The sequence below is a fragment of the Notolepis coatsorum genome (genome assembly GCF_963971535.1).
Source record: "Notolepis coatsorum genome assembly, chromosome: 2".
NCBI lineage: Eukaryota > Metazoa > Chordata > Actinopteri > Aulopiformes > Paralepididae > Notolepis > Notolepis coatsorum.
The window spans coordinates 34,119,633-34,142,931 of NC_140166.1; the positions used below are offsets into that span (position 1 = coordinate 34,119,633).

At 42.6% G+C, this 23,299-nt stretch overlaps 1 protein-coding gene across 1 annotated transcript in view; it reads left to right on the top strand.

Moving 5' to 3' along the window:
- kcnt1b (potassium sodium-activated channel subfamily T member 1b) overlaps window positions 1-23,299 on the top strand; it is a gene marked incomplete at its 5' end in the record, with an annotated part of 317,351 nt that overhangs the window by 213,857 nt on the left and 80,195 nt on the right. Inside the window, 5 exons of the mRNA XM_084308105.1 lie at window positions 7,089-7,253; window positions 7,848-7,984; window positions 20,876-20,939; window positions 21,515-21,623; window positions 22,097-22,205. Coding sequence (XP_084164231.1) covers window positions 7,089-7,253; window positions 7,848-7,984; window positions 20,876-20,939; window positions 21,515-21,623; window positions 22,097-22,205 — 584 coding nt within the window. The remainder of the gene's footprint in view (window positions 1-7,088; window positions 7,254-7,847; window positions 7,985-20,875; window positions 20,940-21,514; window positions 21,624-22,096; window positions 22,206-23,299) is intronic.

Below are 23,299 nucleotides of genomic sequence, written 5' to 3' on the forward strand. Positions count from 1 at the left end.
ATTCAGTGCCAACCACGAGTATAGTCGGGTTAACTCGCCATCGCTTGAGTGCCAATCACGAGTATAGTCGGGTTATAATCGTTATTTCTTTTATTAGCGATATCCATTCATTTTTCATCAACCCAGCCTGACGTTATCATTGGGAATGGGTCTGAGCTTGCAAAGGGCAAATACCGCCGCCTATCGTCTCCCGGATGGTATTGCACATCATTGGATTGGATTGGTTGGGACTGTGCATAAAAAAAATAAGTCCGGTCCAGGTTTTACTTCTCGGGCATGCAGCTGGATACTATTGCATTGACTGGGGGACTGGGAGCATCGTGGATCATTGTGTTTTGGACTATAATGTTGGATCAATGGACGCAATCGATATTTGGAATGGCGATCAGGAATTGGATTAATCTTTTTGCAGGACATCAGATGTGAGGTAAGGCCTTTATGTTACGAATCTTGGGGTAATCAGATGTTCCTTTCTCTGCCATCGGAGCGTGTGTGTGTGTGTGTGTGTGAGGTTTGCATCGACCAAAGTACGGAGAAGCGATTTTTCAGACCCCGCTTCTCTTCGTACATGAGGACACATTATACTATCGATAATGTAGCGTTTATTTGAAAACTATTCATAAATCAGCCGAAAAATGACAACGTGTTTGTGTATTCCACTAAAGGGCTATTATCGTATCTTTCTCTGGAATTACTAGAAATCTCAAACTATACTCGTATTCAAAACGGTCTAAAAAGGAAATGTACCGATGAAAAAACAATCCGTTTTGTACATGTTGACTGCAAGCAAGTCATTGATAAGCGACGGGTGTATTAGACCCATAGCCATAATTTAAGATATATTTAAGCGTTGGCAAATATCCCCGTCCTCCCATTGATTAAAGCGGTGGCAATCTAGACCTAATTTGGTCATATGGGCGTGGCTCTGAATTAGTTAATCAACATCTTCAGTTTCCACATCAATGTAAATGTGCCAGAATTTGCTAATGAGCTAGTTTTCATCTGTAGTCACTGCCTACCACCATGCATGTCTTCATGGTGTGGGATGAAACCAGAGTACCTGGAGGAAACCCACGCGAACACAGGGAGAACATGCAAACTCCACACGGAAAGGCCCCCTGCTGGGGTTCGAACCCAGGACCTTCTTGCTGTGAGGCAGCAGTGCTAACCACTGTGCCACCGTGCCGCCTGTAGCACATGTTCACTTTACAGTCACTTGTTCACTTTACAGTCTATCTGAAAGCAGTATACATAAGACTTACTTTGCCACTGTTAAGTGTACTCTAATACTCTAGTACTGTACACTGTCATTTATAAATGACATATCTCGAGTCCCGCCCTCTTTTCTTGATCATCCCATCACAACTGTTGCTTCCTTTCCAGCAATAGCTGTGATTGGAGGATTAAGGAAAGGTGGGCTGGGCTTGAGATAGGTCAATCGAGGGAAACCATCTTTCACTGCAGAAGCCTAGTAATAATTAGTCATTACTAGTCTTACCTTTTTCAACATTCTCTTTTTGTGATTGTAACCAATGCTTGAGTACAATTTGTGCTCATCTCCTGCCTGTCAGAGGGTAAGCTATTCATTTGATGTTTACCAAGCATCAAGAGGGTGGATATTTTCATGGAGCCGAAATCGAGATAGACAATTAATAATAACATCTTACAGTAAGCTGCTCCCTGTCTGAATGTTGATGAGGATCCAGACCGAGTCACGCTGTGTCAGCGCTCACTGCCTGTTACATCCCCCTCTGTTCAGACTTCTGTTGTGAAGTCAGAGAACACAAGTAGGTGACGGCGTCGCTACAGAATGTTAATATTAGCTAATGAATAGGAAGTGCTTCTACATAATGAACCGACGCTGCTGCATCAGCAGGTTGAACACCCGCGGCCTTGCCACCGCTCGGTCTGTACCCTCCGTGTGCACACTGTGCATCAAGGTTATTTGATTATGCTCTGCTGATGATGGTTTGGGATTGAGTGTGCACTTTACATGAAAAGTGCCCCAATAGATGGCTTGAAAATAATCCAGCACCGTTGTTGTTATCTAAAAATATCCACGAGAAAGTCATGACTGCGGTGGCAAATCTCTTAGTTGCAAGGCCGAGCTAGCGAAGCAGTTTTGTGTTTGTAGATGAAGTATTCATAAGACTGTTCATGAAGTTGTGACCGAACTCAGCAAGTTCCAAGCATTTGACTCAAATTGGAATCCCAAGTTGCGCCCCGTGGAGGGTGGCTGTCAACGGTGTCCTGCCCACGTCAGCTACCACTGCTCTGGGAACCAGGCATCGGGGAGCAGAGGCAGCGAGAGCAACGTCAGAGGCAGCTAACCAGTGGTTCTGATTAATTTATGGCAAAGAACCGGTAAGTCAGATAACCAGATGGCTGGACAGTAGAGGTCTTGCACGGAATCTTTATGTAGTTCTCTTTCTTCATAGCAACCGTTGTTTTGTGCAAAAGACAACGGCCGCTATCAGCAAAACAATGGTCGCTGTGTGTTGATTTATGAGAAATATTTTAACTAAAACATGATAATTTGGTCTTATTTACTAGATCTTCAGGATAGAATATCAATATCGTGTTTATCCAGTGTTTCTTCTACTCTACCGCTGCACAGAAACTTGGCATTTTCTTTTGAAAGTGGTTACCAATGGTTACAGGCAGCCACGCTGGAGGAAAGAGAACTATAGAGCTGCCAGTCCAGCTGGTGTAGGAGCCTGGCACATTATAGAGCTGCCAGTCCAGCTGGTGTAGGAGCCTGGCACATTATAGAGCTGCCAGTCCAGCTGGTGTAGGAGCCTCGCCTGGCACATTATAGAGCTGCCAGTCCAGCTGGTGTAGGAGCCTCGCCTGGCACATTATAGAGCTGCCAGTCCAGCTGGTGTAGGAGCCTGGCACATTATAGAGCTGCCAGTCCAGCTGGTGTAGGAGCCTCGCCTGGCACATTATAGAGCTGCCAGTCCAGCTGGTGTAGGAGCCTGGCACATTATAGAGCTGCCAGTCCAGCTGGTGTAGGAGCCTGGCACATTATAGAGCTGCCAGTCCAGCCGGTACAGGAGCCTGGCACATTATAGAGCTGCCAGTCCAGCTGGTGTAGGAGCCTGGCACATTATAGAGCTGCCAGTCCAGCTGGTGTAGGAGCCTCGCCTGGCACATTATAGAGCTGCCAGTCCAGCTGGTGTAGGAGCCTGGCACATTATAGAGCTGCCAGTCCAGCTGGTGTAGGAGCCTCGCCTGGCACATTATAGAGCTGCCAGTCCAGTCGGTGCAGGAGCCTGGCACATTATAGAGCTGCCAGTCCAGCTGGTACAGGAGCCTGGCACATTATAGAGCTGCCAGTCCAGCCGGTGTAGGAGCCTGGCACATTATAGAGCTGCCAGTCCAGTCGGTGCAGGAGCCTGGCACATTATAGAGCTGCCAGTCCAGCTGGTACAGGAGCCTGGCACATTATAGAGCTGCCAGTCCAGTCGGTGCAGGAGCCTCCCCTGGCACATTATAGAGCTGCCAGTCCAGCTGGTGCAGGAGCCTGGCACATTATAGAGCTGCCAGTCCAGTCGGTGCAGGAGCCTGGCACATTATAGAGCTGCCAGTCCAGCCGGTGTAGGAGCCTGGCACATTATAGAGCTGCCAGTCCAGTCGGTGCAGGAGCCTCCCCTGGCACATTATAGAGCTGCCAGTCCAGCTGGTACAGGAGCCTGGCACATTATAGAGCTGCCAGTCCAGCTGGTACAGGAGCCTGGCACATTATAGAGCTGCCAGTCCAGCTGGTACAGGAGCCTGGCACATTATAGAGCTGCCAGTCCAGCTGGTACAGGAGCCTGGCACATTATAGAGCTGCCAGTCCAGCTGGTGTAGGAGCCTGGCACATTATAGAGCTGCCAGTCCAGCTGGTGTAGGAGCCTGGCACATTATAGAGCTGCCAGTCCAGCTGGTACAGGAGCCTGGCACATTATAGAGCTGCCAGTCCAGCCGGTACAGGAGCCTGGCACATTATAGAGCTGCCAGTCCAGCTGGTGTAGGAGCCTGGCACATTATAGAGCTGCCAGTCCAGCTGGTGTAGGAGCCTGGCACATTATAGAGCTGCCAGTCCAGCCGGTGCAGGAGCCTGGCACATTATAGAGCTGCCAGTCCAGCTGGTGTAGGAGCCTGGCACATTATAGAGCTGCCAGTCCAGCCGGTGTAGGAGCCTGGCACATTATAGAGCTGCCAGTCCAGCCGGTGTAGGAGCCTCGCCTGGCACATTATAGAGCTGCCAGTCCAGCTGGTGCAGGAGCCTGGCACATTATAGAGCTGCCAGTCCAGCTGGTGCAGGAGACTGGCACATTATAGAGCTGCCAGTCCAGCTGGTACAGGAGCCTGGCACATTATAGAGCTGCCAGTCCAGTCGGTGCAGGAGCCTCCCCTGGCACATTATAGAGCTGCCAGTCCAGCTGGTGTAGGAGCCTGGCACATTATAGAGCTGCCAGTCCAGCTGGTGTAGGAGCCTGGCACATTATAGAGCTGCCAGTCCAGCTGGTGTAGGAGCCTGGCACATTATAGCGCTGCCAGTCCAGCTGGTACAGGAGCCTGGCACATTATAGAGCTGCCAGTCCAGCTGGTGTAGGAGCCTGGCACATTATAGAGCTGCCAGTCCAGCTGGTGTAGGAGCCTGGCACATTGTAGGAGTAGGAGCTGCCAGTCCAGTCGGTGCAGGAGACTGGCACATTATAGAGCTGCCAGTCCAGCTGGTGTAGGAGCCTGGCACATTATAGAGCTGCCAGTCCAGCTGGTGTAGGAGCCTGGCACATTATAGAGCTGCCAGTCCAGCTGGTGTAGGAGCCTGGCACATTATAGAGCTGCCAGTCCAGCTGGTGTAGGAGCCTGGCACATTGTAGGAGTAGGAGCTGCCAGTCCAGCTGGTGTAGGAGCCTGGCACATTGTAGGAGTAGGAGCTGCCAGTCCAGCTGGTGTAGGAGCCTGGCACATTGTAGGAGTAGGAGCTGCCAGTCCATGGGGAAATACATTTAGGGTGGGCCCTCATTTTCAATCATACTGGGATTTCATTACGGTAATAATAAAACATAATAAAACATAATAAAAGCACAAAGGCAATATACAATCATAATAAAAAAACATAAAATACACAGATGATAAATGACTTAAAACAGTTGCATAATAATGAAGCATGGTGGTTTCACATACAAAACAGTTGTCTGGACTGATAAGCAGGCCCACTTATCTCTCAGTATTCATAGGATCCTTAATCTCATTCATTTCTTACTTACAGTAGGTATAAATGAGTTTGTTCCGCATACTGTGAAGACACTGACAATGCCGTAGTGTAAGGTAGGGGTGTGCACAGTAGGGATGTGCATCTCCATCACTGAGGCCGGTGCGATGCGCATCTCGATACGGTGCCAACGATACGATACATTAACGATACATTTGAAGCACCGGGCGATGCGATGCGATACGATTCACCCCTGTTGAGATACGATACGATTCGATACGATTTGATTCAACATAATGCGATTCGGGGCGATACGATGCGATTCAACACGATGCAAAATAATGATACAATTTTATGGTATGACAGAGGATTTGGTTGTATTCCTTATATGCAGCTTATATTATTATTAAAAATAAAATAATCTACTGTAAGACAATTTATATAAAAACTCTTGGGTGCCTAAGACTTTTGCACAGTACTGTGTTTTCTATCCACTTTAGCTAAAAACACACAGACACACAACACACTACTGTGAGACAATAATAATCACACACAAAGGGATAATGGCTTATAGCAGACTTAATGATTTTATAATATTTCAGATAATGAAATTAAATGTTTATCATCAACTATCGAGTTAGTATTTATATTGTAACGTTTGTCCACTTTAAATCATTGAACGTAGAGAGAGAGAGAGAGAGAGAGAGAGAGAGAGAGAGAGAGAGAGAGAGAGAGCGAGAGCGCGTTTGAGCGTTCTAATGCTCCGTAGCTAACCACACCATGATCATGATGGCATTTTGTCAACAACCTGGAGGAAGCGATATAAAGAAACAAATTGCCAATAAATGTGAAGTTATCTTAGCGTCGTCTATATACCCCCCCCATTTCCTCACTAATGGAACTGGTGTTGCAGAGTCACGTTAGTTAGTTAGATACTGTAGTTTAGCGTTAGCTGAATGGCTAACTGGCTAACGTTAGCCAGCGGCTAAGTTGATCAATTCAATTCATGTCTCCTCCTCAACTTCCACTGTTTGTTGATAACTGTGACGTGGCTCTCGCCTTCTGTAGTAGCGAAGCAAAGATAGTATCTGCTGTGTGCAGTGCACTGCTGACAGAAGTGGATGAGAGGAAATTATATGAATGAATCGGTTTTGACCGATGCAAAGACGCTAACAACAGATGCATCGCGAGTTCAACCTGAATTCTAGCCGATGCGCACTTATTCCACCGGTGCACTCACATCGTGAAAGTTTATGCCGGTGCACCGATGCGAATCGGTGAATCTTAACATCACTAGTGCACAGGGGAGGCAGGGCGTGCACAGGGGAGGCAGGGCGTGCACAGGGGAGGCAGGGCGTGCACAGGGGAGGCAGGGTGTGCACAGGGGAGGCAGGGCGTGCACAGGGGAGGCAGGGGCGTGCACAGGGGAGGCAGGGTGTGCACAGGGGAGGCAGGGCGTGCACAGGGGAGGCAGGGTGTGCACAGGGGAGGCAGGGCGTGCACAGGGGAGGCAGGGGCGTGCACAGGGGAGGCAGGGGCGTGCACAGGGGAGGCAGGGGCGTGCACAGGGGAGGCAGGGTGTGCACAGGGGAGGCAGGGCGTGCACAGGGGAGGCAGGGCGTGCACAGGGGAGGCAGGGCGTGGACAGGGGAGGCAGGGCGTGCACAGGGGAGGCAGGGTGTGCACAGGGGAGGCAGGGCGTGCACAGGGGAGGCAGCCCCCCTTCGGCCCTATCTGTGCACGCCAGCGCCACTGGTGTAAGGCGATGTATCTAAGTGCTGGAGTGGGTGTACTGTAGAGGATAGCAGTAGTACTGTTAAGTGGCTGTTGTGGGCAGAACTCAGGGATAATCCCAACGATGTGTCCATTGTTGTGTCAGTTTGAAGAGCTGGCCTTCCTGTGGATGGAGAGGCAGAAGTCTGGAGGGAACTACAGCCGGCACAGAGCCCAGACGGAGAAGCACGTGGTGCTGTGTGTCAGCTCGCTGAAGATGGACCTCCTCATGGACTTCCTCAATGAGTTCTACGCTCACCCCAGACTACAGGTACATTGTTCGAAATAGGGATCCACCGCTACCCTAGTCTGATACCATTGGCCATTTTATCAGAAACCAAAGCAAAGCCACTTGTTTCCTGCATATTGGACACATCGAAATATGTTAGATCCTCTAAATGAGGGCAAGCCACTGCACCAGGAAATAGAATTGGATCAGTTTAGAATGGTTATGTTTGAAGTTTGAAACTGTCTTGACGTATACCCTCAACTCCCTGAACAGATCTGTATACAGTTGTGCTAAATGGTAAAATGGTAAATGGCTGTATTTATATACTGTATCGCTTTCATCCAAAGCGCTTTACAATTTGTTCCTCACATTCTACCCATTCACTCACACATTCACACACCGACGGCAGAGGCGACCATGCAAGGTGCCCAACCTGCTCATCGGGAGCAGTTAGGGGTTAAGTGTCGTGCTCAAAGACACTTCGACACGCTGCGCGGGAGGAGCGGGAATCGAACTGGCAACCTCCGGATTACCAGACGACTGCTCTACCTCCCGAGCCACTGTTGCACACTCTGTACTGAATGCTTCTAAGTGTAACATTGTGTTTGCTGATCTGTCGCGGTTCTCTTGCTGCAGGACTACTATGTGGTCATCCTGTGTCCCACCGAGATGGACATCCAGGTGCGCCGGATCCTCCAGATTCCTCTGTGGTCTCAGAGGGTCATCTACCTCCAGGGGTCAGCCCTCAAAGACCAGGACCTCATGAGGGCCAAGTGAGTGAGAGGGCATAGCAGGATGTAATGTAGTGTAACATAACGGAGTGCAACATAACATAGTGTAACATAATGTAGTGTAACATAATGTAGTGTAACATAATGTAGCGTAATATAATGTAGTGTAACATAACGTAGTGTAACATAATGTAGTGTAACATAACATAATGTAGTGTAACATAATGTAGTGTAACATAACATAATGTAGTGTAACATAATGTAGTGTAACATAACGTAGTGTAACATAATGTAGTGTAATATAACGTAGTGTAACATAATGTAGTGTAATATAACATAATGTAGTGTAACATAATGTAGTGCAACATAACGTAGTGTAACATAATGTAGTGTAATATAACATAATGTAGTGCAACATAATGTAGTGTAATATAACATAATGTAGTGTAACATAATGTAGTGTAACATAACATAATGTAGTGCAACATAATGTAGTGTAACATAACATAATGTAGTGTAACATAATGTAGTGTAACATAACGTAGTGTAACATACTGTAGTGTAACATAACATAGTGTAACATAATGTAGTGTAACATAATGTAGTGTAACATAACGTAGTGTAACATAATGTAGTGTAACATAACGTAGTGTAACATAATGTAGTGTAACATAATGTAGTGTAACATAATGTAGTGTAACATAACGTAGTGTAACATAACGTAGTGTAACATAATGTAGCGTAACATAACATAATGTAGTGTAACATAATGTAGTGTAACATAACGTAGTGTAACATAATGTAGTGTAACATAACGTAGTGTAACATAATGTAGTGTAACATAATGTAGTGTAACATAACGTAGTGTAACATAATGTAGTGTAACATAATATAGTGCAACATAACGTAGTGCAACATAACGGAGTGCAACATAACGTAGTGCAACATAACGGAGTGCAACATAACGTAGTGCAACATAACGTAGTGCAACATAATGTAGTGTAACATAACATAATGTAGTGTAACATAATGTAGTGTAACATAACGTAGTGTAACATAATGTAGTGTAATATAACGTAGTGTAACATAATGTAGTGTAATATAACATAATGTAGTGTAACATAATGTAGTGTAATATAACATAATGTAGTGCAACATAATGTAGTGTAATATAACATAATGTAGTGTAACATAATGTAGTGTAACATAACATAATGTAGTGCAACATAATGTAGTGTAACATAACATAATGTAGTGTAACATAATGTAGTGTAACATAACGTAGTGTAACATAATGTAGTGTAACATAACATAGTGTAACATAATGTAGTGTAACATAATGTAGTGTAACATAACGTAGTGTAACATAATGTAGTGTAACATAACGTAGTGTAACATAATGTAGTGTAACATAATGTAGTGTAACATAACGTAGTGTAACATAATGTAGTGTAACATAATGTAGTGTAACATAACGTAGTGTAACATAATGTAGTGTAACATAACATAATGTAGTGTAACATAATGTAGTGTAACATAACGTAGTGTAACATAGTGTAGTGTAACATAACGTAGTGTAACATAACGTAGTGTAACATAATGTAGTGTAACATAACATAGTGTAACATAATGTAGTGTAACATAATATAGTGCAACATAACGTAGTGCAACATAACGGAGTGCAACATAACGTAGTGCAACATAACAGAGTGCAACATAACGTAGTGCAACATAATGTAGTGTAACATAACATAATGTAGTGTAACATAACATAATGTAGTGTAACATAACATAATGTAGTGTAACATAATGTAGTGTAACATAATGTAGTGTAACATAATGTAGTGTAATATAACGTAGTGTAACATAATGTAGTGTAATATAACATAATGTAGTGTAACATAATGTAGTGCAACATAACGTAGTGTAACATAATGTAGTGTAATATAACATAATGTAGTGCAACATAATGTAGTGTAATATAACATAATGTAGTGTAACATAATGTAGTGTAACATAACATAATGTAGTGCAACATAATGTAGTGTAACATAACATAATGTAGTGTAACATAATGTAGTGTAACATAACGTAGTGTAACATAATGTAGTGTAACATAACATATTGTAACATAATGTAGTGTAACATAATGTAGTGTAACATAACGTAGTGTAACATAATGTAGTGTAACATAACGTAATGTAACATAATGTAGTGTAACATAACGTAGTGTAACATAACGTAGTGTAACATAACGTAGTGTAACATACTGTAGTGTAACATAATGTAGTGTAACATAATGTAGTGTAACATAACATAATGTAGTGTAACATAACGTAGTGTAACATAATGTAGTGTAACATAACGTAGTGTAACATAATGTAGTGTAACATAATGTAGTGTAACATAACGTAGTGTAACATAATGTAGTGTAACATAATATAGTGCAACATAACGTAGTGCAACATAACGGAGTGCAACATAACGTAGTGCAACATAACGGAGTGCAACATAACGTAGTGCAACATAACGTAGTGCAACATAATGTAGTGTAACATAACATAATGTAGTGTAACATAATGTAGTGTAACATAACGTAGTGTAACATAATGTAGTGTAATATAACATAGTGTAACATAATGTAGTGTAATATAACATAATGTAGTGTAACATAATGTAGTGTAATATAACATAATGTAGTGCAACATAATGTAGTGTAATATAACATAATGTAGTGTAACATAATGTAGTGTAACATAACATAATGTAGTGCAACATAATGTAGTGTAACATAACATAATGTAGTGTAACATAATGTAGTGTAACATAACGTAGTGTAACATAATGTAGTGTAACATAACATAGTGTAACATAATGTAGTGTAACATAATGTAGTGTAACATAACGTAGTGTAACATAATGTAGTGTAACATAACGCAGTGTAACATAATGTAGTGTAACATAACGTAGTGTAACATAATGTAGTGTAACATAATGTAGTGTAACATAATGTAGTGTAACATAACGTAGTATAACATAATGTAGTGTAACATAACATAATGTAGTGTAACATAATGTAGTGTAACATAACGTAGTGTAACATAATGTAGTGTAACATAACGTAGTGTAACATAACGTAGTGTAACATAATGTAGTGTAACATAACATAGTGTAACATAATGTAGTGTAACATAATATAGTGCAACATAACGTAGTGCAACATAACGGAGTGCAACATAACGTAGTGCAACATAACGGAGTGCAACATAACGTAGTGCAACATAACGTAGTGCAACATAATGTAGTGTAACATAATGTAGTGTAACATAACATAATGTAGTGTAACATAACATAATGTAGTGTAACATAATGTAGTGTAACATAATGTAGTGTAACATAATGTAGTGTAATATAACATAGTGTAACATAATGTAGTGTAATATAACATAATGTAGTGTAACATAATGTAGTGCAACATAACGTAGTGTAACATAATGTAGTGTAATATAACATAATGTAGTGCAACATAATGTAGTGTAATATAACATAATGTAGTGCAACATAATGTAGTGTAACATAACATAATGTAGTGTAACATAATGTAGTGTAACATAACGTAGTGTAACATAATGTAGTGTAACATAACATAGTGTAACATAATGTAGTGTAACATAATGTAGTGTAACATAACGTAGTGTAACATAATGTAGTGTAACATAACGTAATGTAACATAATGTAGTGTAACATAACGTAGTGTAACATAATGTAGTGTAACATAACGTAGTGTAACATAATGTAGTGTAACATAATGTAGTGTAACATAATGTAGTGTAACATAACGTAGTGTAACATAACATAGTGTAACATAATGTAGTGTAACATAACATAATGTAGTGTAACATAATGTAGTGTAACATAATGTAGTGTAACATAATGTAGTGTAAAATAACGTAGTGTAACATAATGTAGTGTAACATAATGTAGTGTAACATAACGTAGTGTAACATAATGTAGTGTAACATAATATAGTGCAACATAACGTAGTGCAACATAACGGAGTGCAACATAACGTAGTGCAACATAACGGAGTGCAACATAACGTAGTGCAACATAACGTAGTGCAACATAATGTAGTGTAACATAACATAATGTAGTGTAACATAATGTAGTGTAACATAATGTAGTGTAACATAACGTAGTGTAACATAATGTAGTGTAATATAACATAGTGTAACATAATGTAGTGTAATATAACATAATGTAGTGTAACATAATGTAGTGCAACATAACGTAGTGTAACATAATGTAGTGTAATATAACATAATGTAGTGCAACATAATGTAGTGTAATATAACATAATGTAGTGTAACATAATGTAGTGTAACATAATGTAGTGTAACATAACATAATGTAGTGCAACATAATGTAGTGTAACATAACATAATGTAGTGTAACATAATGTAGTGTAACATAACATAGTGTAACATAATGTAGTGTAACATAACATAGTGTAACATAATGTAGTGTAACATAATGTAGTGTAACATAACGTAGTGTAACATAATGTAGTGTAACATAACGTAGTGTAACATAATGTAGTGTAACATAACGTAGTGTAACATAACGTAGTGTAACATAATGTAGTGTAACATAATGTAGTGTAACATAATGTAGTGCAACATAATGTAGTGTAACATAACGTAGTGTAACATAATGTAGTGTAACATAATGTGGTGTAACATAACGTAGTGTAACATAACGTAGTGTAACATAATGTGGTGTAACATAACGTAGTGTAACATAACGTAGTGTAACATAACATAGTGTAACATAACGTAGTGTAACATAATGTCGTGTAATATAACGTAGTGTAACATAACATAGTGTAACATAACGTAGTGTAACATAATGTAATGTAACATAACATAGTGTAACATAATGTAGTGTAACATAATGTAGTGTAACATAATGTAGTGTAACATAACATAGTGTAACATAATGTAGTGTAACATAACGTAGTGTAACATAACATAGTGTAACATAATGTAGTGTAACATAACATAGTGTAACATAATGTAGTGTAACATAACATAGTGTAACATAACGTAGTGTAACATAATGTAGTGTAACATAACGTAGTGTAACATAACATAGTGTAACATAACGTAGTGTAACATAATGTAGTGTAACATAACATAGTGTAACATAATGTAGTGTAACATAACATAGTGTAACATAACGTAGTGTAACATAATGTAGTGTAACATAACATAGTGTTACATAATGTAGTGTAACATAATGTAGTGTAACATAATGTAGTGTAACATAACGTAGTGTAACATAATGTAGTGTAACATAACGTAGTGTAACATAATGTAGTGTAACATAACGTAGTGTAACATAACGTAGTGTAACATAATGTAGTGTAACATAACATAGTGTAACATAACGTAGTGTAACATAATGTAGTGTAACATAACGTAGTGTAACATAACGTAGTGTAACATAATGTAGTGCAACATAATGTAGTGTAACATAACGTAGTGTAACATAACATAGTGTAACATAACGTAGTGTAACATAATGTAGTGTAACATAATGTAGTGTAACATAACATAGTGTAACATAATGTAGTGTAACATAATGTAGTGTAACATAACATAGTGTAACATAATGTAGTGTAACATAATGTAGTGTAACATAACATAGTGTAACATAACATAGTGTAACATAATGTAGTGTAACATAACATAGTGTAACATAATGTAGTGTAACATAATGTAGTGTAACATAATGTAGTGTAACATAACATAGTGTAACATAATGTAGTGTAACATAATGTAGTGTAACATAGCATAGTGTAACATAACGTAGTGTAACATAATGTAGTGTAACATAACGTAGTGTAACATAATGTAGTGTAACATAACGTAGTGTAACACAATGTAGTGTAACATAACGTATTGCAACATAATGTAGTGTAACATAATGTAGTGTAACATAACGTAGTGTAACATAACGTAGTGTAACATAATGTAGTGTAACATAACGTAGTGTAACATAATGTAGTGTAACATAACGTAGTGTAACATAATGTAGTGTAACATAATGTAGTGTAACATAACATAGTGTAACATAACGTAGTGTAACATAACGTAGTGTAACATAATGTAGTGTAACATAACATAGTGTAACATAATGTAGTGTAACATAATGTAGTGTAACATAACGTAGTGTAACATAATGTAGTGTAACATAATGTAGTGTAACATAACATAGTGTAACATAATGTAATGTAACATAATGTAGTGTAACATAACATAGTGTAACATAATGTAGTGTAACATAACATAGTGTAACATAACATAGTGTAACATAATGTAGTGTAACATAACATAGTGTAACATAACGTAGTGTAACATAATGTAGTGTAACATAACGTAGTGTAATATAACGTAGTGTAACATAACGTAGTGTAACATAATGTAGTGTAACATAACGTAGTGTAACATAACATAGTGTAACATAATATAGTGTAACATAACGTAGTGTAACATAATGTAGTGTAACATAACGTAGTGCAACATAATGTAGTGTAACATAACGTAGTGTAACATAATGTAGTGTAACATAATGTAGTGTAACATAACGTAGTGTAATATAACGTAGTGTAACATAACATAGTGTAACATAATGTAGTGTAACATAACGTAGTGTAACATAACGTAGTGTAACATAACATAGTGTAATATAACGTAGTGTAACATAGCGTAGTGTAACATAATGTAGTGTAACAACGCAATGTAGCGGAATATAATGTAGTGTAACATAGCCTAGCGTGACATCATGTAGAGTGACATCATGTAGCGTGACATCATGTAGCATGACATCATGTAGCGTGGCATCACATAGCGTGATATTATGTAGCGTGACATGTAGTGTGACATCTGTAGCATGTATAGCATAGCATGATGTAGCATGGCATCATGTAGCGTGACATCATGTAGCGTGACATGATGTAGCGTGACATCATGTAGCGTGACATCACGTAGCGTGACATCATGTAGCGTTGGCATGGTGGCTTGCTGACCTGTGTATACCCTTCACCATTCTGTTACATCTCTATGCTTTATTGTAGCATTAACATGTTTTATGGGATGTTGTGTCCAACATAATGAGCTTTATAATCAATCTTGATTGACTGCCCCACCGACCCATTTCAGCTGTGAAAACAAAGTCATAAATATTGCCTCCATCTCCAGGGTCTCTGTTCGTGCAGAGATTCATGCTGGTGATGAAATGCTAGGGTTGTTGCATTCATCAAAATAGAATAATTAATAGCACGTAGGGCAAGCACTGAAAACTCAATAAGCTAGTTTGTTCCAGGCTTGTTTTCCTTCAGAGACAAGATAATCTGCTTTCATGCAACTTCATATTCTGGATTCAAGCTTTAAGATCATAGATTGTATATAGTTTGGATACAGTATTTATATGCATTTTATTATGGTTGTTTCTAGATCCCATAGCCGAGAAGAACATTTGTAGATCTATTTTTAATATGTAGATAGGTGGGATGTTTAAGGGGTTGTAGGGTTAAGGACAGGGCTACTGTAGATTGATCAACAAAGTTTTAGGTGAAAACTATGATGAGTTACAGCTTTGCAGCTCAAGTTTCAAGTTTTGTTTTATTTGTCATAATATATAAGTTACATGTACATTGAAATGCTTGGTTCTGTATGAACCTCCTGAGATTGTGCTTCATACAGTAAAAAGTCAAATAATAATTATTAACTTAACTTATAATTATACTATATTCTATTGTGCTTATATTTAATTTAGTTTATATCCCATTTTATTTTATTCTATTGTGCTTCTATCTTAATGATATACAAAACTAATGTACAGCTCGGTCAAAAAGTGAAGCTCCCCATGGAGACGTCCTTGTGGGATCTTTTCATATCCCCTGACCAATATGTCCGTAAACACAATATTGCAAGCATTTCCCATGGAACTGGAACACATCACCAACCTGAACAGGATGATATGTTTACATGCCTCAGCATATCCTCTCATATTCAGTTCTGTTTCATAGTGGATCCGCTCGGCATCACTCTAGCACTATCCCCGCATGTCCCTTTAATCCCAGTATTCGTCTGACCACACCCCTCGTTAGCTTACCTTCATAAGCAGGTGTGTGGTCACCTGCTCTCCTCCTTCTCGCTTTCACCACAAGGAAGTGCCTCGGTAGATCCCCACTTGACGTGTTGTTAGTTGAAAAGAGTTGTGACGTGTTTACATTGTGCTTAGTTTTTTCTTCTCTCATAACTGTTCAAAGGAAAAAGCTAAGTCATAATGTCTACTTCGGAGAGTAGACCCACTCTTCACCAGTGGTTCTCCATTCCCGCCTCCGTCGTGCGTTCTGGTGCGGGGCTGCTGCCACTTTCGTGGTTGCCGACCCAGCCCAGGAGGCAGCCGATGGATAGTTTGCCTCTCCGAGGAGCCGAGACGTCGGTGCCGTCGCTCCAGCGATGGCATGATCTCGACTCTGGTTCCTCTGGTTCCAGGGAATCGTCCGTTGTTGAACGGACGGTTCTTTTGGTTCCGGAGGATTTGCGACGCAAGCTTTTCGCGTCTGCCCGTTCACGTCGCAAGATGGTGGCATGCAGGCGCGAACGGCCTGGGTTTGGGGAATTGCTGGAGACCAGCGAGGATGCGTCAGGCTCTGCTTGTCCAATGGAAACTGAGGATATCATGGAAGAGTCGGACGGATTCTTGTTTGAAGGTCCTGTGGAGGCGAGTATCCCTCCTATCCAGGAAACACCGGAGGGGGGAGAAATGTCTCCTTGGGGCGCCTTGTTCGGGGATGTCGAGGCACCACCTCGGCCTCATCAGCAGGATGCCCTGCTATCAGCCACATCAGACTGTGGCTCCTCAATGGGTCGAAGCCTGCTGCATGTGAGGGATGCGGGTTCGGTGGAGGAAAGTCAGCAGGGGGAACTGCGGGCTTTGTTTCCCGAGCTCATGGCGGTAGCTGCCGCTGCAAACGGCGTGCCGCTGCCGCAGCCATTGCCTGCTCCTGCCCCCGATGATCTCATAGGTCATCTCTGGCAGCGTCGCCCGGTGAGAGGGGTGGACGTTGTCTACCAATTTTTCCCCTCAATGGGGGCCTATGTTCGTCAGGGTCAGGCGGTGTCTCACATCATGGGACTTACCCCCACCTACGTACCAGTTACGCGGGTGTCAGGGTTGGTCAAAGGTATGAGAGAGGGCGTGCCACGGCTTGATAGGCCGATGGCCGCTCTCCTCTGTCCGGATATGGTGTGGGAACCATTATGCAAGCCGGTTCTCCATGGAAGATCGGCTAGGCGATTGGCATATTGGGGTGACCAGTCATTTATCGCTGGTACACAATCGCTGGCTGCGGCTTCTAACATCGCCCACCTGGCTAGATTTGTATCGGGGATAATGACGGGCGGCACGGATCTGACAGAGGTAAAATGCGATCAGATCACCCAGGCGGTAGGAGCTGTCCTGCATCTTACCCAGGTGCAGGCCATAGCCTAGGGGAAGGCGCGCGCCCTGGCCACCCTGACCCAGCGCCACCTTTGGCTGGAGCAGGCTCGAGTGCCGGAGAAGAAGAGAACCCCTCTTCTGACGGCCAGCCTCTCTGATGCTGGATTATTCGGGAAGGCCCTGCAGCTGATGACCTCAACGTGCAGAGAGATGGCAGAGGAGAGATCCGTTCTCCAACCCCATTTTCCGCCTCCCGTCCTTGCCGGTGGAGTTAGAAGGCTTCCACGACGTCGAGCTCCCTCCGCCGTGCCTACCACTGCCTCCGCCGCCGCTGCTGGCCCCTCCAAGAAGGCCAGGAGGAGAGACGGCGCTTCTGCTGCCACCGGCCCATCCACGACCGGAGGAGACGGTAGGGAACGTCAAGACCAGCAGACAGTTACCTACCGTCCCTCCGGGGCTCCTCGGGGTGGCAAAACTCGAGCGGCGCGAGGTAGCAGACGCAGCTAAAGTGACTTTTCCCTCTGTGTCCCCTCTCCTCTACACCCTCCCCGGCCCCTCATGATTGTGTTTTTGTGCCATGAAAATAAAAAGTTCCCTGATATAAGGGGAACTATATTATTGGCCAAACAAACTGTGTGTTTCTTCAACAAATCATATGATGGGGTTGCGTAAATGTGAATCTGCACTATTACATTGAGAGATGAGTCATGTTGTGTTACGAGATTAAGCAAGGTCTGCAAGCATACACTCAGTCGTAGGAGGTTCTATTAGCCTGACGCTCCACATACAGGTAGAAACTGGTGGTATTTCCATTGCTTAAACAAAGTAAATGTGTTCCACAACGCTGTTGTGTTAGTTCTTGAGGAGGCTCATACAGAACCAAGTGTTTCACTGTAATGTACGCGTACCTTATGTGACAAATAAAACAAAACCTTAATTCATTATATTGTTTAAAATATATAAATCAGTACTACTGAGTAATAATGCTAATCAGATCATATGTATGTACAGAGTTGTAGTATTATTATGTACATTGATGCAGCAGGTAACTAGTAAGAGTAGGTAAGGGATATGTACAGATATAGATAGCGTAGTATCTACAGATATGTAAAAGGATTATATGCAGTTATATGTACAAACACATGTGGATATATACAGTAGGCTACATTAAGAACGACCATGTTACTATCACAAGATAGCGACTTAACAATAACAACAGGTAATGTTTTATATTCTGGTCACGAGACCGCGATCAAACTTACTGTATCAACTTCAGGCTTCAGCCACCTTCTCTTCTCTTTGTCGTCGGGAGGAAAGCCGTAATAAGATACCGTTTTGTTGACATCGTTGAACGTTTATTGCAACACGGAACACAGAACTAACTGACTACCGCGGCGCGACAACCAGGAAACACAGCAGCCTAGCGTCAACACAGCGGCCTTTGCCGCGGGGCGTGGCCGCGCCTGGTCACGTGGCCGTTGCGGCCAATCAGGCCTACCCCGGAAGTAGGAACGGTTGCGGAACAGTAACAGGCGTGGGGGGCGGGGCCACTAAGTGCCCACCTGGTGGGGTCTTGATGCTGGCATCATGGACTTCTCCGGGCCCCCGTTCCAGGGGGTCCAGTCCCTTTGGTGGGTCTGGGCCTTCCTTCGCGCTCCGCTGCTACGGCCTTGCCATGGGGTTGGGTTTGCCCTTGACCCCGTGTTTCTGGGGGCAGTAACAAGGTTGTTCCCTCCGTTCGTTCCCGGGTGGCATGCGGGTTGTGCGTGTGTGTAGTCGTGGGGTCAGGCCACGGTCTGCTCACCCTGTGCGTTGAGTTGCTTGAGTGCCTCTTCGCACGGTCGGGTCCGTCGCCCTCCCGGGAAACCTCTAATAGGGGGGGTGCCCTCCATTAGGGGGGGTCGGGGGGGCTCGGCCCTCCCTGTTCTGATGGTTGTGGGGGGCTTTCAGCGGGGTGTATTTGTCGGCCGGTGGCTCCGCTCGGCCTCCCTTTGTGCTAGAGTGATGCCGAGCGGATCCACTATGAAACAGAACGATAGGTTATGACTATAACCAAGTTCTGTCAATAGTGGTGACGCTCGGCATCCGACGCCGCTGCAGCCCTTGATCTCACCTTGTGGTGAAAGCTTGGGAAGGAGGAGAGCAGGTGACCACACACCTGCTTATGAAGGTAAGCTAACGAGGGGTGTGGTCAGACGAATACTGGGATTAAAGGTACATTGTGGAATTTTATTCAGTGCGCGTGCACATGCGGGGATAGTGCTAGAGTGATGCCGAGCGTCACCACTATTGACAGAACTTGGTTATAGTCATAACCTATCGTTTCTCCTGGTCGGGATGTGGCTTTATCCCAGGTATTGTAACAGGATGTTGTAGTGGGTGCTATAGACATAATTCACCATTATATTGTTTTGATGTGTTGATGGGGCACTCTCACTTTAAGGAGGTTGGTTTTGGGGTTGGGCTTAGAGAAGACGCGCTGGTGGGAGTTCATTGATCAAATGTTTGGTTACTACGAGCTGTCAGAGGCTAGCATGGCATAGTTCTGACAGCTGTCACTTGTGCTATAAATGTAATAAATGACACACGGCTTTGTGTTGTCGCAAGATAGAAATTGTGCGTTTTTCCTTTCTGACGATTTCAACAATGTTGGAATATTAATGTGAAGGAAAGAGAAAATGTAAATAACAAAAATAAATCTAAGATGACCATATTGTCCAGAATATAAGACAAAGTCACAAAATGGCACCCCTAAATTCACAACTGGGAGCTGCCCAGTAAGACCACAGCCCTGTCAGGCCCCTGACCAGTTGGGGGTTCAGTTCAGTTTTTTTTTAATACTTTAACATAAAATGATTTCCACTTGACTGCTAATCTGCACACTCATAAAGGTATCGAAGGTATGGGGTTCAATGCCTTGCTCAAGGGCACCTGGACAGTAGATGTTGAGTGAGGGGTGAGTGACACTTTTAACTTCCTCCACCCTCATTTTCTCAAGTATGATTAAAATGCTGTACCTCTCTCTATATCTCCCTCTTTTTCTCCACCCCCCTCCACCATCTTTGCCTATCTCCCTCTCTCTATAAATATCTCTCTCTCTCTCTCTCTCTCTCTCTCTCTCTCTCTCTCTCTCTCTCTCTCTCTCTCTCTCTCTCTCTCTCTCTCTCTCTCTCTTCTGTCTCGCTATCTCTTTCTCCCTCTTTGTCCCCACCCCCCATCTTTCTCTATCTCCCTCTCTCTATGAATATCCCTCTCTCTCCCCTCTCTCTCTTCTCTCTACCCCCCCCTCTCCCTCCCTGTATCTCCTCTCCCTCTCTCTATATATCCCCCCTTCTCGCTATCTCTCCCTCTATCTTGCTCTCTCTATAAATCTCTCTCTCTCTCTCTCTCTCTCTCTCTCTCTCTCTCTCTCTCTCCAGGATGGATGATGCAGAGGCCTGCTTCATCCTCAGCAGTAGGAACGAGGTGGACCGAACAGCTGCTGTGAGTCACAGGGATCTGTGTTCCTGCCAAGATACAACATTATTATTATTATTGTTGTTACCGCTACATCACGCAAAACCACCTGGGTCGAAATGATGTGAAAACAGGCAGTTCTCATTTTCAAGTATGATTAAAATGTTGCACCATGTCTATCTGTCTCTCTCTCTCTGTCTCTCTCTGTCTCTCTCTGTCTTTCTCTCTCTCTCACTGTCTCTCTGCACTCTCTCTCTCTCTCTCTCTCGCCCACTGTCTCTCTCTCTCTCTATCTCTCTCTCTCTCTCTCTCTCTCTATCTCTCTCTCTCTCTCTCTCTCTCTCTCTCGCCCACTGTCTCTCTGCACTCTCTTTCTCTCTCAGTTCTTCAAGTGGGTCTAGACCAAGAAGGATGGATATACTGCTGTAGTATTGCAGCTCTATGTGAATTAGTGTTTAGTATCAAGGAAACACTGTGTGTTTCTCTGGACAAATTTCAAGGTTCACATAATGCGGATTGCATTCACAGTTGAGTGATGGTGTTATAGCAGATGAGTGGACTTAGCAAATGTCTTCTTCAACCCCCCCCCCCCCCCCCCACAGGACCACCAGACCATTCTGAGGGCCTGGGCTGTAAAGGACTTTGCTCCCAACTGCCCCCTCTATGTCCAAATCCTGAAACCAGAAAATAAATTCCATGTCAAGTTTGCTGGTGGGTTTGAAATCAGTCTCTCTGCTTTTGTCGTTTTTTTTTTTTTTTTTTCTCACTGTCAAATACAGCCATAGACAGCAATAATCTGTCTTTAATATAATAATAACACTGAGAGGAAGGTTTTATCTTTAATGTAATAAGTGCATACTTTTTTTTTACCAGTGGGATTCAAACTCATAACCCAGGTAGTGCTTTGCTCTGTAACATAACACAAGAATGTCCGTAGGGCGGATTGTGACTGGATTTTAATTTGAATAATGAGCGTTGTGGCCTTTAAAAAAATTTATCACAAACTTTGTTTCGATGTGTAACTGTTTTAACTAATTATTCTTTTAAATGTGTATCTTGTGTTTTGTCTTGTTTATTTTAACTGTCTGTATTTCCACGTCATTTTAAATGAGGGCAAACCTCAACGATCTATTGAGACTTGAATAAAGGTCTGAATGAATGAATGAATCTTCTGTCCGCATCAGATCATGTGGTGTGTGAGGAGGAGTTCAAGTACGCCATGCTGGCCCTGAATTGCGTCTGTCCAGCCACCTCCACCCTGGTCACGCTGCTGGTCCACACCTCCAGGGGACAGTGAGTACACCCACCTCCCCTCAATCCATCTCATTTACTTTATTTGTTTATACTTCAGAAATGTGATAACGTGGTCCCCAAAATGAATGGACGTGAATGAGGAGCCTGACACCTGGGAGGAATGGTGGTGTTGATGGCGGATGACAGGGACAGCAGTGGTCACTACAGTAGCTTATTTGTAGATGCTCTTACAAGTTATACTAAGGTGAAATATCCCTTTAAGGCCATTCCCTTTCTCTCTCCCATGGAAGAAATGCACAAAGAAACGTCACAATCTCATTTCAGAGGATGATTCATTGGCCGCTGCAGCTCACTTTAATAGTTTGGACGTCGCACTTTTTTCATTTCTCCAGAGTCGAGAGCGGAACCCACAGTATTGCAGAAACTTGTCATTGAATAAATGGCCCCATACATTGATGATCCTGCTGAGAATACGGCTGTAAACAGTTACCTCTTCCTTTCTTTGTAAATCCAGTTTTAGTGGGGATCTGTGCAACATGAAAAGCACTCTCCTTCAGTTTGACATGGTGCTCATTGTACCTGACCGCTCTGTGGCAGGGATTCATTTAAAGGTCATCACATTGATTACAAATTGTGAAACAGATCAACAACTCAGCTCGAATGACCTTGCGTTCTCTGTGCTGTTGTCTCTGAAAGATCATTATCAGGGACCAGAATTTAGATGGCAAGGAAGACTATACACTCGTTAGAAGGTAATTTTATCCAAATGAATCATACAGTATGGAGAATACAAGGTGAACCGAGTTGCAAATCAAGTCACAGGATTTGTTTTGAAAAGGTATTTTTCTACTGTGAATTGAAGTGACATGTAGGGGTAAAGGTTGTTACAAAAAGATTGAAAATAAGTGACAGGGCTGCTTGCATTTAACTGGTATCAAGCCAGATAGTATATTTCCCAAAACCTATTACTATAATTGAGTCTTTACGACCGGATTGGAGTTTGCCAGCATTAGAAGCCCAGCATTAGAAGCCCAGCATTAGAAGCCCAGCATTAGAAGCCCAGCATTAGAAGCCCAGCATTAGAAGCCCAGCATTAGAAGCCCAGCATTAGAAGCCCAGCATTAGAAGCCCAG